The sequence below is a fragment of the Podarcis pityusensis genome (genome assembly GCF_964106645.2).
Source record: "Podarcis pityusensis genome assembly, chromosome: 15".
Taxonomy (NCBI): Eukaryota; Metazoa; Chordata; class Lepidosauria; order Squamata; family Lacertidae; genus Podarcis; species Podarcis pityusensis.
In genome coordinates, this window is record NC_138040.1 from 36,953,781 (window position 1) to 36,968,385 (window position 14,605).

The 14,605-nt window shown below is 42.1% G+C and overlaps 1 protein-coding gene across 2 annotated transcripts in view; it reads right to left on the minus strand.

The window, feature by feature from the left end:
- UNC5D (unc-5 netrin receptor D) overlaps positions 1-14,605 on the minus strand; it is a 409,419-nt gene that overhangs the window by 81,032 nt on the left and 313,782 nt on the right. Inside the window, exons 8-9 of one of the 2 annotated variants that reach the window (XM_080982355.1) lie at positions 13,859-13,891; positions 3,805-3,990 (exon numbers count right to left, since the gene is read on the minus strand). In XM_080982355.1, coding sequence (XP_080838481.1) covers positions 3,805-3,990; positions 13,859-13,891 — 219 coding nt within the window. The remainder of the gene's footprint in view (positions 1-3,804; positions 3,991-13,858; positions 13,892-14,605) is intronic. The other variant, XM_080982356.1, reaches the window with a different exon arrangement.

A 14,605-nucleotide genomic window follows, 5' to 3' on the forward strand; every position in this document is an offset into this window, starting at 1 on the left:
ATTAAAATCATAGCCCCATCTCATTGCAGGTAAGCAATTCCCTCCAAAATTTTAAATTTCATGCTTTGTTCTGTCCTATTTCCATTCAGAATGATAGGTATCATTTGCAAACAGCATTCAAATGCTAGAGCTGGACTGATTAATAACTGAAGAAGTATATGCAATTCTCCAACCAAATAGCATGCACAAAAATGCATATATTTGGGTGAAAGTGTGTGCAAAAAAATGCATCTGTTAGTGGAAACAAGATATAAAATGCATTATTATACTACAGGAAAATGCTTGCAAAAATGTATTCGGGGGGGAAATGCCCTAAAACAACAATGCATTTTGATGAGGACTTCTTTGAAAATAAATAAATCTCAAACTGATGCAGAAATCAGAGAAGACCAGGATTGAAGACCAGAAATATTAGAAAATAAGAGAAACCCAAAATGACCCCTGTCTACCCCTTGTTGCCAGTGATTTACTGTATGCAGTTTCATCCTACATTCATGTACGCAAGCTGGATTTCCTGTGAGATAGCAGCTGCTGGCTGTGTATCTTACAAGTGTCAACAACCAAATTCTGCCTCCTCGTGGTTTCAGAACCCTGTAGCTTGATGATCTGATTTGGTGGCAGGGAACTCAAACAGTAGCTGGAGGTAGAGCCAGTGACAGGCAGCGCCAACTAATTCTGGTGCTATTCCCACCCGCCCACTTCCCTGCTGAATTCTACAAGGGCAAGTGAGAGTAAGGATGAGGAAGCTGACAGGCAGTGCCAATCCCTGGACTGGTTGTTAGTGGGAAGGTGTGGTCTGCCTAAAATGCAGACTGAGGTTAGTGGGGGAATGTCACAGTTGGCCCACTGCCCCCTGTCTGATCAAGAGCAAAAAGTCCCACAGAGCAAAATGGAAGTCATTTTGGAATAACCACACTTAAGACCGAGCTGCATAGAGTTCACCTGTAAACAGTGGCTGTATAATCATAGAATCATAGACTTGTAGAGTTGGAGGGGACCATGAAGATCATACAGCCCATTCCCTGTATGCAGGAATCTTTTTTCTCATTGTGGGACTCAAACTCATGAGTCTCATGCTCTGCCAACTGAGCTATTGATGAGTGAAAAATAGGGGTGTGCATTCGTTTTTAGGAAAGAATGAAAAATATGAGCATCATTTTTATTTTGTTTTAAGCTATAATGTAGAATGGGAATTGAAGCAAATGAGGTCTGAATGGAACAGAAATATTGGCTTATTGCCTATTTCATTCATTTCTATAGGGAGAAAAAGTTGAAGAAAAGCACAACAACTTGTACAGGTCACAAAAAGGATACAGAAGATGAAAGTGCAGAGAGAAAGAGAGAGATAGAGAACAGTTAGGCTGCCTCTGTGCACTTTTTTTATTTTCACATTGTTTATAAAATGGAAACTTTTGTCTTGTCTACCAGCTGGGCTGATCCTTTCAAGGGGTAGTAAAATGACTATCATCTGTTTCAAGTGGATCTCCAGCTCCAACTACTTGCAAACATTAGTCTATGGATTTGAGCCTGAAATCGCCTGATGTTAAGTCAGATGAAATATTTGCACACTGATAACAATACTTTCCAGAATAGCTAGTTAAATAAGCAGCAATGGTGAAAACAGGAAAGATTCAATCTTTGCATCAGAACAAATAATTAAAAATGGCAACTTTGGATAGCTTCTAAAGGTATTTAACACATCAGAATTTGCAGCTATTAAAGCATGCATGCAAACTATTTGAAGTATGCATTTCTGGTAATGAACTGAAATAAACATATATCAGAAAATCAACCGTCATTTATATATTAAAGCAGGCTCTGATTAAATAGACACATATACCAAACTGTCCTTAATTTCAAATGAGTTGTGAATCTTTCTCTGCCTCGCTTATCTTAATTTATGCTTTGCAAGGCGCGTGCCCCATGGGGAGGAGAACATCTACATATTTATCTATGAAATACTGTATCATATTTTTCTTTGGAAGAATTAAAACAGGGCTATGTTCACACATCTCCCAACACTTCCTCCCACCTTCAATAAGGTTTCCATCTCAGAAAAGAGAGTGATAGAAATTCAAAGAACTTTTCTCACCCACTACATAAAATTACTCCCTCACAGTCTCAAGGAGAGACTGTTCCCGGAAAGAAGCACAATTTAGACCTCGTGAGTGTGTGTTGATGCATGACTAAACATGGTGCACTTGAGTGTTTTTTGGTGTGTTTGGGTCTGTGAACTCCCACTGTCTGAAGTACTGCCGTCCTTTAGTTATCTGAACTGCAGAACTTGAAATAATGGAGTCCATGGATTTTTCTAGGAAGAATGGAAATACGTGTAAAAGAAACCCACACTTTTATAACCAGATTCTCACCATATGAAAAAGATCAGGCCTAGTGACCAAAGCACACACATCCTGACCTATAGCTGTCAACTTTTCCCTTTTCTTGCGAGGAATCCTATTTGGAATAAGGGAATTTCCCTTTAAAAAAGGGAAACATTGACAGCTATGCCCTGGCCCCTCTGTTTGGCCCTCAAGACATTCCCCAGACCATCCCCAGCCACACATCTTCTCCCCAGGTCACATTCCCCACTGATCCTACTTTGCACCCTCATTGAGCCTGGTCGGAATATGCTCTTGAACTCTGAAAATACCTTTACATAGAATAATATAACTGTAGAGTTCGAAGGGCCCCTGAAGATCACCCCCTGTCATGTAGGAATATGCCGCTGTTTCATACGGGGATTGAGCCTGCATGGAAGTTAGTGAAGAGTGTGTGAGTGTGTAAAATTCATACACATTGCTTTGCCCAATTTTACCTCTGGTCCCATCCAGCACGGACATGTGGCCCCTGGAAGGTTGCCCAGAAAGAAATGTGGTCCATGGGCTGAAAAAGGGCTCACATCTGTGTGCTATTCACTTGCCCTGTAGAGAATGTCTGGTAGAAATTATACTAAAATGAGAGTGTATTAAGGTGCTGTTTGTGGTTCAGATCCCTAAGTTACGTACACTTAATCAAGGGGCAAAGGCATACATAATTGGCCCACCAATGTCTTGTGATCCACCATGGTTTTCAGTAAGATTAAACTGGAGTCTCAACTTTCCAGGACCTGTGTATCCATGGTTTTTAGTGAAAGTGTGATGCTAGCTTCTGTCACAATCTCTCCTCCCACTCTCCCACTGCCAGAATTTTTTTACAGAAATGGTATTGCCACTTTCCCCCCATTCAAAACATTATTAAAAGGCACCTCTTATAGGCTTAGAAATGCTGAAGGCTGCAATTATCAGTACAGCAGTGTACAGTGGTACCTCTGGTTAAGAACTTAATTTGTTCTGGAGGTCCGTTTTTAACCTGAAACTGTTCTTAAGCTGAGGTACCACTTTAGCTAATGGGGCCTCCTGCTGCTGCTGCTGCCGCCACGCTGCTGCTGTGCAATTTCTGTTCTCATCCTGAAGCAAAGTTCTTAACCTGAGGTACTATTTCTGGGTTAGCGGAGTCTGTAAACTGAAGCGTCTGTAACCCGAGGTACCACTGTATACCTAAATCCAAGATGGCAGCCCTTTCTGTGCTGCTTCCAAGTATAGATCTTTAGGTGTCATGTGGGACATAACCACCATGAAGCAGTTTCCCCACCACGACCGTACAAGAACATAACAAGTTAGACTCTTGGTCCACCAAGCTCAGTAGTGGTTCTCCAGGGTTTCAGAGGTCTTTCTTCACCCTAGCTGGAGAAACCTGGTTTTGAACCTGAATCCTTTTGCATGCAAAGATACTCTTCCTCCATAAGTGGCATTCTGCTTTACCAACCTTGTCGGACAGTTTTAAAATTAAATGTCTGGAAGCCTCCTGTTAGGGCAGATGAGTCGATCACATCCACACCATATTCACTCTGGCTCCGTCTGTAGAGAGTCACACCAACGACAATGACGGCTACAGCAATGACAGCAGCACCCAGGCCTGAGTACAAGGCAATGTCTGTGGCATTCTCAATGTCTGCAAGGAGAGAAGGAAAGGCAACGAAATGAGGAACAGGTTTCAGGCTTCCCATCTGTGTCCTGAAAGAAGCAGCAATGGACACTAAGCATTCGTTGAGCGTTAATGGGAGCCTTTTGAACAAAAAACGTTTTGGAAGGAGAAAAGAAGCAAAGAAACACATGCTTCTGACTTGTTGGTTCTCTACCTTTTTAGAGATCTAAGGACAAGATATGTCCACCTTCCGATTCTCTTTCTGGGCAACCAGAGTCATCCTCAAAGTTCAAGGACACAGTTCAAGAACGAAGTGGAAGAGGGTCAGGGCCGGATGTAGGTTTGATGAGGCCCTAAGCTACTGAAGGTAATGGGGCCCTCGATATGTCCAGCTGTCCTTTGTCAACAACAAATGTCGCTTTTTTTGTGTTGAATATATGCTATATGGTAATTTATCGACCTAACAGGTATCTAAAGCCATTTGAACATAACAAAATATGTATTTTATCAAAGTTATTGTTGAAAAGTCAATGCAGAATGCAAAATCCATGCAGAATGTAGGTACCTTATATATAGAAATGAGCAAACCAGTTATATTTTAGGGAGCAGGCTATCAGGTGGGGTCCATTACACAATACAAAACACTGTTGCTGCATACAGGTTTTATTTTATTTGTTTTTTATCTTATAGTTTGGAAATGTACATCCAGGTTTTTTTCCTTTAAATTCCCACCCCCTCAGTGGGGTCCTGAGCTATAGCTTGTTTAGCTTATACATAAATCCGGCACTGGAAGGGTGTGTCTTGGGTGGGGAACATGGACTGGAGAAAGTTCTAAGGGACAGACAGAGTGGTCTCAACAAGGACTGCATTCAGCCCTTGGGCCTGAGGCACCCCACCCCTGTTATACCAAGATATCCTTGTGTATGGATTTAGGAAGGGACAACCTGTTTTGGTCTCTCTCTTTCTTCCTCTGTAATGTCATATTCTTACATATTTGTGTACAGCAGACAGGTGCAAATCTCATGCTCTGCTGTGGTACAGCTTAAGGAAGAATAAGTTTAGATAGCCCCTTCTCAGCAGACACAAGTTTGAGAAACACTGCCTTACTGAACACTTTTAAATTACTGAACTATTGGACTTTATTTCTGTGGGTCAGACAACTTTTTCCCCAGCTCAGCCCCACTTCTCCACAGAATTCTATTGCCAGTATCTGAATAGCTCTGCTGCACTTCACTCTGGTGTTCCAAATATCATTTGAACCTTCTGGAGAAATATCAAGAAGAAACGGAAGTGATACATTGTGAAGATCTTTTTCTTTGTTTGTTTTTAAGGAGAACAATGCAGAATGCCATTGCTGTTCCCAGAAAATCTCTTATGCCAGAAAATGGGTAGGTAGGTAGGAAACAATGGACAAATATATGAAAGGTGAATTATGTCATTGGAACCATGCAGTTGTGGATCCATGAAGCTTGTCTGAATTTTTAAAAAATCTCCACACAGAAAACAGGCATTAATCTTTGTCAGTGGGACCAATTAGGCAATGTCACAGCAAAGGCTTGTTGAAGGGTTTTTTTTTTTTTTTTTTAAACCACCACCATTTCAGGGGCATGTGAAAACCCACAAATGGATTTTTTTCTATACCATTTTTTTCAAATGTTTCAAACCGAGCAACATACACCATAAATCAACTGAAAGAGATCGACAAAGATATCTAGAGAGTCTAGACCAGTGTTTTCCAACCTGGTGCCCTTCCATCAGCCCCAGTCAGAACATCGGATTATTGGCCAATATGGGAGTTTCAGTCCGACAAAAACTGGAGGGCCACCGGCTCTCCATCTTTGATTTAAACTTTTGAGAGACAGTGCAGTTTAAATTCACACTTTTCTAAATTTGCACACACAAATAAAAAACAACCCTGTTTCTAATTAAGCAAAGAACTAGAAGTTAAGGTTTTATCTTGGCAGACCTCTGGGAATGTGAAAAAATAATAATGTTACACTGTACTTCAGAGTTTTACCCTCAGGTTTCTCTTTTAAAAACAAAACATCTATCTATCTATCATCTATCATCTATCTATCTATCTATCTATCTATCTATCTATCTATCTATCATCTATCGATCGATCTATCATCTCTATCATGGCCTAAGATTCCTAGTCTGGCACTTAAGGATTTGTGAAGGCTACTTACTCAATTACCGTATTTTTCGCTCTATAGGGCGCACCGGCCCATAGGGCGCACCTAGTTTGTTTTTTTTGGGGGGGGGGATAAAGAAAAAAAAAATTCCCCCCCCAGGCGTGGGCTTCCCCTGACCCCAGCCCCCAGAACAGGCTGCTATCCGCAAGCCTTGGGAGCCTGGCGGGAACTCCCACTGGTCTCCCCAGGCTTGCAGATATCTGCCTGAAGCCCGGGGTGCGCTGCTCAGTGCGCCCCAGGCTTTGGGCTGCAGGCTGCTATCTGCAAGCCTGGGGAGCCCGGCGGGAACTCCCGCGGGCTCCCAAGGCTTGCGGATGGCTTCCTGAAGCCTGGAGAGCGAGAGGGGTCGGTGCACACCGACCCCTCTCGCTCTCCAGGCTTCAGCGAAAGCCTGCATTTGCCCCATAGGACGCACACACATTTCCCCTTCATTTTTGGAGGGGAAAAAGTGCGTCCTATAGGGCGAAAAATAGGGTAAATAATACAGAAACACAATTTTTTAAAAGTCAGGGACAATAATTGAACAGACAGGCCACTAATATTAAAAACCAATATCAAATACAATTAAAACAACAGGCCCTTCAATAAACCAACAACTCAAGAGAAAACCAAGGAAAATAAATGGGTCTTTAGAGATTTCCTAAAGGGCTGTAATAAGAGGGTCAGATGAACCCCGATGATAATGCATTTCTCTTTGGTTTTCTGTGGGCCCAAGAGGTTAACTTCAAAATTTCACCATGTTTAGGAAAAGACCCATGCTCTTCATTTCATCCCAATTGAATCATGTTGGGAAATGCTTGTGGGAAGATTAAGAATTATTCTTCCATTTCAAGACAGTCTTATTTGTTCCAAAAATGTCAAATGTTGATGAAACATTCATTTTAACATTGTTTCAGGAAAAACTAAACACACACACACACACACACACACACACACACACAAAACTCCCTCTGATGGAAGAGTGGAAAGTAAAGGAAACATAATGCTAGCAATGTGTGTGTATTGTTTTCTGTACTTACTTTAGACCAGATGGGTTTTATTTTTTAAAGAGTTGTATCTTATTTTTGTATATTTATATCATGCATTTCTTCCATCCTTAAACTCAAGGCAATATGCACAAGGCTGTTAGAAGACCTCCTAACTAGGGAAGGGCTTTTGGCCAAAAACCTTTGCATAATATACAATACAGATTTATTTATTTTTAATGCAGAGTATAAACTACAAGTTTTAAACACTGAGGCAGCTCAGACAGTCACTGAGATAAGCAGAAACATTTCTTTGCTCATGCACAGAACTTCCTTTACTTCTCCCTTCACACAAACTACAATCAAACCATAGTTTTCCATTTCATCTGAACCAGGAAACTATTGCTAGAAGGTGTGGAACAATAAAACAAGCCCAAAGCATGAAACAGATGCCCATATAGACTATTAGGCTAAGGTTGAATATCTTTCCAAAGCTGCGTCATCGAATGATATTTTTCTAATAATATTTTTCTGTGTGCTCACTGACATCAATTGGGTTTAGTAAAAGCGATGTTCAGTCATAACCTGGGCAACACAAATATCATTATTATATTACATTATAAATTATTAACACACATATTTTACATCTTAGGCCAGTACAACAACAATATTTTATAAATTTGACTTTTAATACGCAAGCATCTGTCTTTAAACTCACCCGGGAAGACAATACATCTTTAGGTAAACCCAACAAAACTTTAACATAAAATCACCTCAGCTTCAGTAAGGTGGCTTTATAAAGTTCCACTGCCTAGTTTGCAAGTTATCTCATGATCTGTGTTTTTCTGATACAGAGAAGATCAGATATTTTATGGGGTTCACACTGGGAAGAACCACAACAGCATAGTCTGGTTCATGATTTTGTGCTCTGTCCCTCTTGTACTGGGACATAACAATTCCCTTCTTTCTTGGCTGGAGGCAGATCATATGCCCATTTTGCTTGATGTGACAAACTGGGGTCTGTGTTTGCTGTGTAAACTAGGATCAGAAACCTGGCAGATGCATGCCAAAGTTTGACATATTTGCTTTGTCTCAAACCAGGACAGCAGAGATGCAACTGGCTCATAGAAGGAGGATGGAGGAGCACGCAAGTCTGAAGCCTGGGGCACATATTCCCCAAAGCACAATTTGGTGTTATGTCTGAGCCAAGACATTGTGCTTCCAACATTTCTCTGATGAAAATAGGGACATCCTGTTCCACAATGATAATTTTGCTCTTTATAACCCATACATCTTATTGCAGGCATTGGCAAACTTGGCCCTCCAGATGTTTTGGGACTACAGCTCACATCACCCCTGATCACTGGTCCTGTTAGCTAGGGATGATGGGAGTTGTAGTCCCAAAACATCTGGAGGGCCGGGTTTGCCTATGCCTGTCTTATTGGGTTGCCCCAGCACTCTGGGCAGCTTCCAACATATATAAAAACACAATAAAACATTAAACATTTTTTTTAAAAAAACCTTCCCTATACCGGATTGCCTTCAGACGGCTCGGGGGGTCGGATAAGTCCATACCCTTCAACATTTCTCCAATGAAAATAGGGACATCCTAAGGAAAAGAGGGACATTCTGGGATCAAATCAGAAATCAGGATGGCTTCTGTATATCCGAGACTGTCCCTGGAAAATAGGGACACCTGGAGGGTCTGTGCTTCCCAACTTGGCCAACATCTATCAAAATACATTTTACGGTAATGAAGTTTCCATTAACCATTATTAAGTTCCATTAAAAACCTGAAGAGAATTTAAGAAGCGAAGAAACACAAAATGAAACATTTCGATCTAATGTATTAGGAATCGTAATTGATTTAATTATCTCATTTATACTAAAATTTTGCACAATCTGTGCAGGCCACTCATCTCCTCTGCTTTGCTGTACATTTCCTAGCGGAAACCAACAATCACAATTTCTTTGTTCGTCTCTCCTCCTCGCCACCTGCTACTAAAACGGCAAGCCACTGCAATCTACTTCTTTCTTAACCCTCCGTTTGCTCTTCTGTGCAGAAGTCCACACATGCGAGAAACACAGTTCCCAAACAGAGAGTTATATATAAGGCTATTTACCACAATTGGTTGCTTCTCAATTATCTTAATAATTGACTTTGATTTTACATCAATGATGATTCATGTGGTCTTAAACTTAATGCCTGTTCCATTCAATAGCAAGCAACGAGGGGCATTTATATAACACATCTCTAATCTCGCAATTTAAAATAAAGAGTTTCATTCCCCAAGGTACTAAAAGGCACTAAAATCGACCTCAGCAGTTTGGCTAGCCCACTTTAAGGATCCAATCGTGAAACAGGAGATGAGGAGAGAATAAACAAAAGCACAGCAGCCAGCCTGACAATTTTAGGTGCTGCTGGACTGCCAAGTGTATTATACTCTAACAACTGGAAACTTCCCTAAACATCCAAGGTAATGATGAAACACTTTAAAGTCCACCCCACCTTTTCTTTGGCTTTAGCACAACAACTAAGATAGAGCACCACCAGAGGCATATTCCCAGCAGAAAAAGTGTCTGCTCTTGGCTGTTCAAATCCCATTCAAGTTCATTAGGATCTAAAACGTAAACATATCTTATTTTATTAAGCTATTTAAAGGAACAACTCAGTGAGGAGCACAAGGAATGAAATGAGGGTCCCATCTGCGCTAAAGGAACATCATGCCACCTTAAACAAGCATGGCTTCCCCCAAAGAATCCTGGAGGCTGTAGCCTCTTAAGGGAGCTGAGAGTTATTAGGAGACCCCTATATTCTTCGCAGGGCTACAAATGCCAGAGTTCCCTGTGGAAGAGAGATTGATTGCTAAACCACTCTGAGAACCCACTAGGTGCAAAAGGCAGTTAGGAACACTGACTCCTTCCCCTCCATGGAAGCATGCACAAATTTGTCAACTTCAATTTCTTTCAGTTCCTCATTTTTGCAGTCCAGTTTTCCACATTTGTGCATTAGTGTTGCTTTTTTTTAAAAAAGTTCTCATTATAAATAAATAAATGTTAGCATCTTAGTGCAAATCTCCTAATGTACATTTTTTGTAAGTAGTTTTGCCTAATATATCTATTTCTGCAAAGAATTTCCTCTAATGCATTTCTATATGGTTTTACTAATATATTCATTTTATGCATACCCTATAATATACACATTATCCGGCTGGAGAACAGCGTCATACAATTCAGGGAAGTGCAAATTTTGAAGGACAGGTGTCTTTTGCATCACAAATAGGAAGATTTGCATTAAAACCTGAAATCAAATTCCTTCCATATCCCCATCCCTGTAGGGGCATTGCAGGGCGCACTATCATAGCCCTGTAGCCAACACAGTATAATAAGGGGAGAGAGCACACATATCAAAACGATCAGCAAGAAGTCACTGCACTATATTATAAGGGCCAATCCAATTCAGGGTCTGATCCAGCAGTTTGCATTACAGGGGGTTGGACTAGATAATCCTTGGGGTTCCTTCAAACTCTACAACTCTGATTTTATACAGCCCAGGACCTTGAACCAATCTGGGGGTCTTGCACAGTCAGTCGGTTAGGAGGAGGGAGAGGAGATGTACATCTCCTTCCTCCCCATCCCAATTAACCTGTGCTTTAAACATGTAGTAGTTGGGGAGTGGGAGAAGGTGAAATCAAGTTGCCTGCACCCCTTGTTTCCACCCCCTTGTCCTCATCGCCATACTGCCCCCCTTTTGACAGCTCTAGATCACTCTGGGAGGACCTGATCTGACCTAGGGTGTTTCAGGGCTCCCTCAACTGAATCAGACCAATTCCCAAGTCAATCTGAAGCAGCCCAATTCAGTTTGTTATATGGGCTTTGGACTGGATGCAGGGCTCAGCCTTATCTCTTACTACACCAAGATAACTGTGAGCACGCTAGAGAGCCAGTGGGAATTTGCTGAAGGGAAACATTGTTGGTGGGCACTCAGGAAAGGAAAGCCCTGGGCACCACTATCCCAAACAACAGAGTTACATAAAAAAAGAGAGATTTGTGCATAGACAACACCTTGTCGTCTCAACTCCCAGGACTATCAGAATGTTAAACAAAAAGTCTGCAGTTGCAGTCAACAGGGATGGAAAAATAAAACGCTCCACAGAAAGACAAGGAGCCAAAAAAACCACCCCCACACGTTCACTCCACAATAGATATTGACACGGGAGGAGGGACGCTACACCACTAGCAGCCACAAACTGTTTTCTCTTCCTCAGAACATGATGCAACTAGCATGACCTGAACCTGCTCAGACTTGCCTTCCACAAAGATGACACATGTGATGCATCCACTAAGCCAGGTCCACAGGTATAGCATTATATTCAACACAGCACTAAGTCGCTGGATCCATGAGCGCAAGGATTTCTCTTGGCACAGCAGAATATTTTCCTTCTTTCCTCCTACCTGTGCAACCTCTAAACCTGTCCCAACCCATCGGAGCAGATTTGGGGAACAGAATGAAAGGCGGGGATGGGGGGAGAAGATCTTCATGGCACTAGTGCAAATCCTTGCCCTGTCCCAAGTATATCACGGCCCCCTATCTGGCTGGTAGCCAGTTGCAAAGACCCATTCCACCAATCTAGTGTAATTATATTATCTACATTTTCAAAACAAAAATTATGTGCTAAGAACTCAAGCTTCATCTAGATTAACAAACATATGAACTATGTGTGGGTTGTTTTTGGTTTTTTAATTAATGTGAGTCATTTCATAGCTTTTGATCCGTTTGTTAAGTCTTCATTTCTAACTTTTAAGGCAAATCTTTTCTTTCCCACAAATGCATTATATAATTTTACTAAAGGCTCAAATGTTAAGTATCTATATTTTCTGTTACAAAACCCAGAATGAGGGCAGAGGGAGGGGACATGGCTTTTGGTCAGTAAGGTGCATAGTTTAATTCTCTGTCCAATGAATTATTATTACAGAAATGCAAGAGGAATCACAAACGTTTTCTTCATCAACATTTTAAAGTAACTACAATGTGTTATACTTTGTAGCTCTGATTTTGCTGTTGTTGCAACAACAATGGCAGTATTAACTGCGAATGCAGTTGTGAATAGGTCTGTTGATGTTATGGCTTCAAAGGAAGATATATTCTGTGACCTTTGTGACTGCACCAATGCCACCTACCCCTACCTGCCAGCCCCTTTGCCAACTCCCCTTCCCCCACACCTGGCCAACTCTTCCTCCTTTTACACCTCGCCTGACCAACCACCTCTTCACAGCTTGCCCCAACCCTTTTTAAAGGACATTAAGAGGCACTCCAGAGAGCAGAAGTGCTCCCAACTCTCCTTTGAATGCCACTGAGCCACTGTTTAATGGGGGGAGAACTTACCTAAACTTGTATGAGTAGATAAATGAGGCTGGTCTGGTGCAGACAGCTCCTTAACCCCTAATTCCTGTCTACCCCAACTCTGTTGCCAGTCTCTCTACAGTTCACCTCAAACTCCCCCATCCCCTCACAGCTCACCCATAACTTCCCCATTGTAGGGATGTTGATGGCACTGTGGTCTAAACCACTGAGCCTCTTGGACTTGCCAATTGGAAGGTCGGCGGTTCGAATCCCCGCAACAGAGTGAACTCTCGTTGCTCTGTCCCAGCTCCTGCCAACCTAGCAGTTCGAAAGCACGCCAGTGCAAGTAGATAAAAAGGTACCACTGTGGCCGGAAGGTAAACGGTGTTTCCATGCACTCTGGTTTCTGTCACTGCGCCAGAAGCGGTTTAGTCATGCTGGCCACATGACCTAGAAAGCTGACTGTGGACGAACGCTGGCTTCCTCAACCTGAATGCAAGATGAGTGCCGCGACCCCATAGTCGCCATTGACTAGACTTAACCATCCAGGGGTCCTTTAACTTCCCCATTCCCCACAGCACACTCCAAAATCCTCCTCCACCACCCCATCCCTTCAACACTTGCCCTGATTCAACAATCCCACTGTCACTGCCACTGTTCATGGGCGAGATGGGAATGAAGAAGAGAAAGCTTTTTCACTATCTTCCAACCTGCCACTACCACCACCGTTGGCAAACAGGTCATGATGGGGAGGAGGAAGTTTCCCTCAGCAACCATGGCCTCCAGCAGCAACAAGGAGAGAACGGTGAGGCTTGCAAAACCTGCCCCTTGGTGTTCTGCCCAACTCCAACCCCTTTGGTTACCTTCTCCTTGACCTCAATGTCCCCTTGCCTGCTGGAGCAGTTCCCCAGCACCATTCTGGATTGTTGCCACTAACACTGCTGAGGCTGAAAGAATTGCATCAGTGTTGGGTCTGCAGTGGCAGCAAAGCAGGGTGGTTTCTAGGGGCCTGCAACGGCCTGCCATGTCTGTTCCTCTGTGACTAGTCTGGGTCACCTGCCACTTGCTCACCCACCTCCCAGAAACACCTGGCTGCTGTTCTGCCACCAAGACACAGCTGGCGTGCCCTCCTGCTGGTGGCCATGCAAACTGGAGTGTGACAACCAGAGCTTTTTTTCTGGGGGGACGCAGGGGTACGCATACCCCTAAACATTTTGTGAATCTAACTTTGGCCTCGTTGAGGGGCAGTATTTCAATATGAGTAGGAAAATGAGCACACCTAAACACTTTTCTTAGACAAAAAGCACTGGCGACAACTATTCCTCTTCTTTTTACAAATAAATATTATATAGTAAGATATTTAAAAGTTACATGAGAAGAAATGAACTTACTTTGGGGTTTTATTTCGTGAAGAGGCTTTTTATCTAAAAAGAGGAAGTGAGAGAGAAGAGAAAGAGAGAAAGTTGCACTTAATAAATGCACAAGGAATGCATTTCCTAGAACACTTTCTGTCCAGCTCTACAAATGAAATATTTTTTCCTTGGCAGCTGACAATAACCATTTTTATGTAATCTCTCTCCCCGCCCTTCTCCCGGACATATAAATCCCCTTCTGTTTCTTTCATACTAAAAATAAACTACTTAAAGTGTTTGGGGGAGGGAAGGAGGGTAATTATCAATTTTTAAATTCCTGCTCAAATGTCCAAATACACACAAGGACAATTGCAATTCCAGTCAATAAGATTTGTGACATTGATTTCAACAGGATGCAGTTTCTATCCTCATCTACCCTCAGACATGTATGGACGAATCTAAGAAGAGTGCAATAGAAAGGATATAATTTAAGCTGGCATTCTGCCTTGGGAGATGCTTTAGCTGGTAAAGTGAAATATTCTTTTCCATTGGAATTATTCCACCAAACAGAATCTCCAAGCTCTCATGAGCACCTCTTCCAGATACTACTAATTCTATGATAGATGCAAGGGAAAACAGAACAGTCTATCTAATCCAGTAAATTAGCTGCTACTGGAAAAAAGCAATGACTGTGTTCAGACAATGGTTTCTGAAAAGCAATGGGTGCAAATTTGCTCTTGATATTAAAGTGGCCCTAGACCCTAGAGGTGATGACTTGAGAAGTGT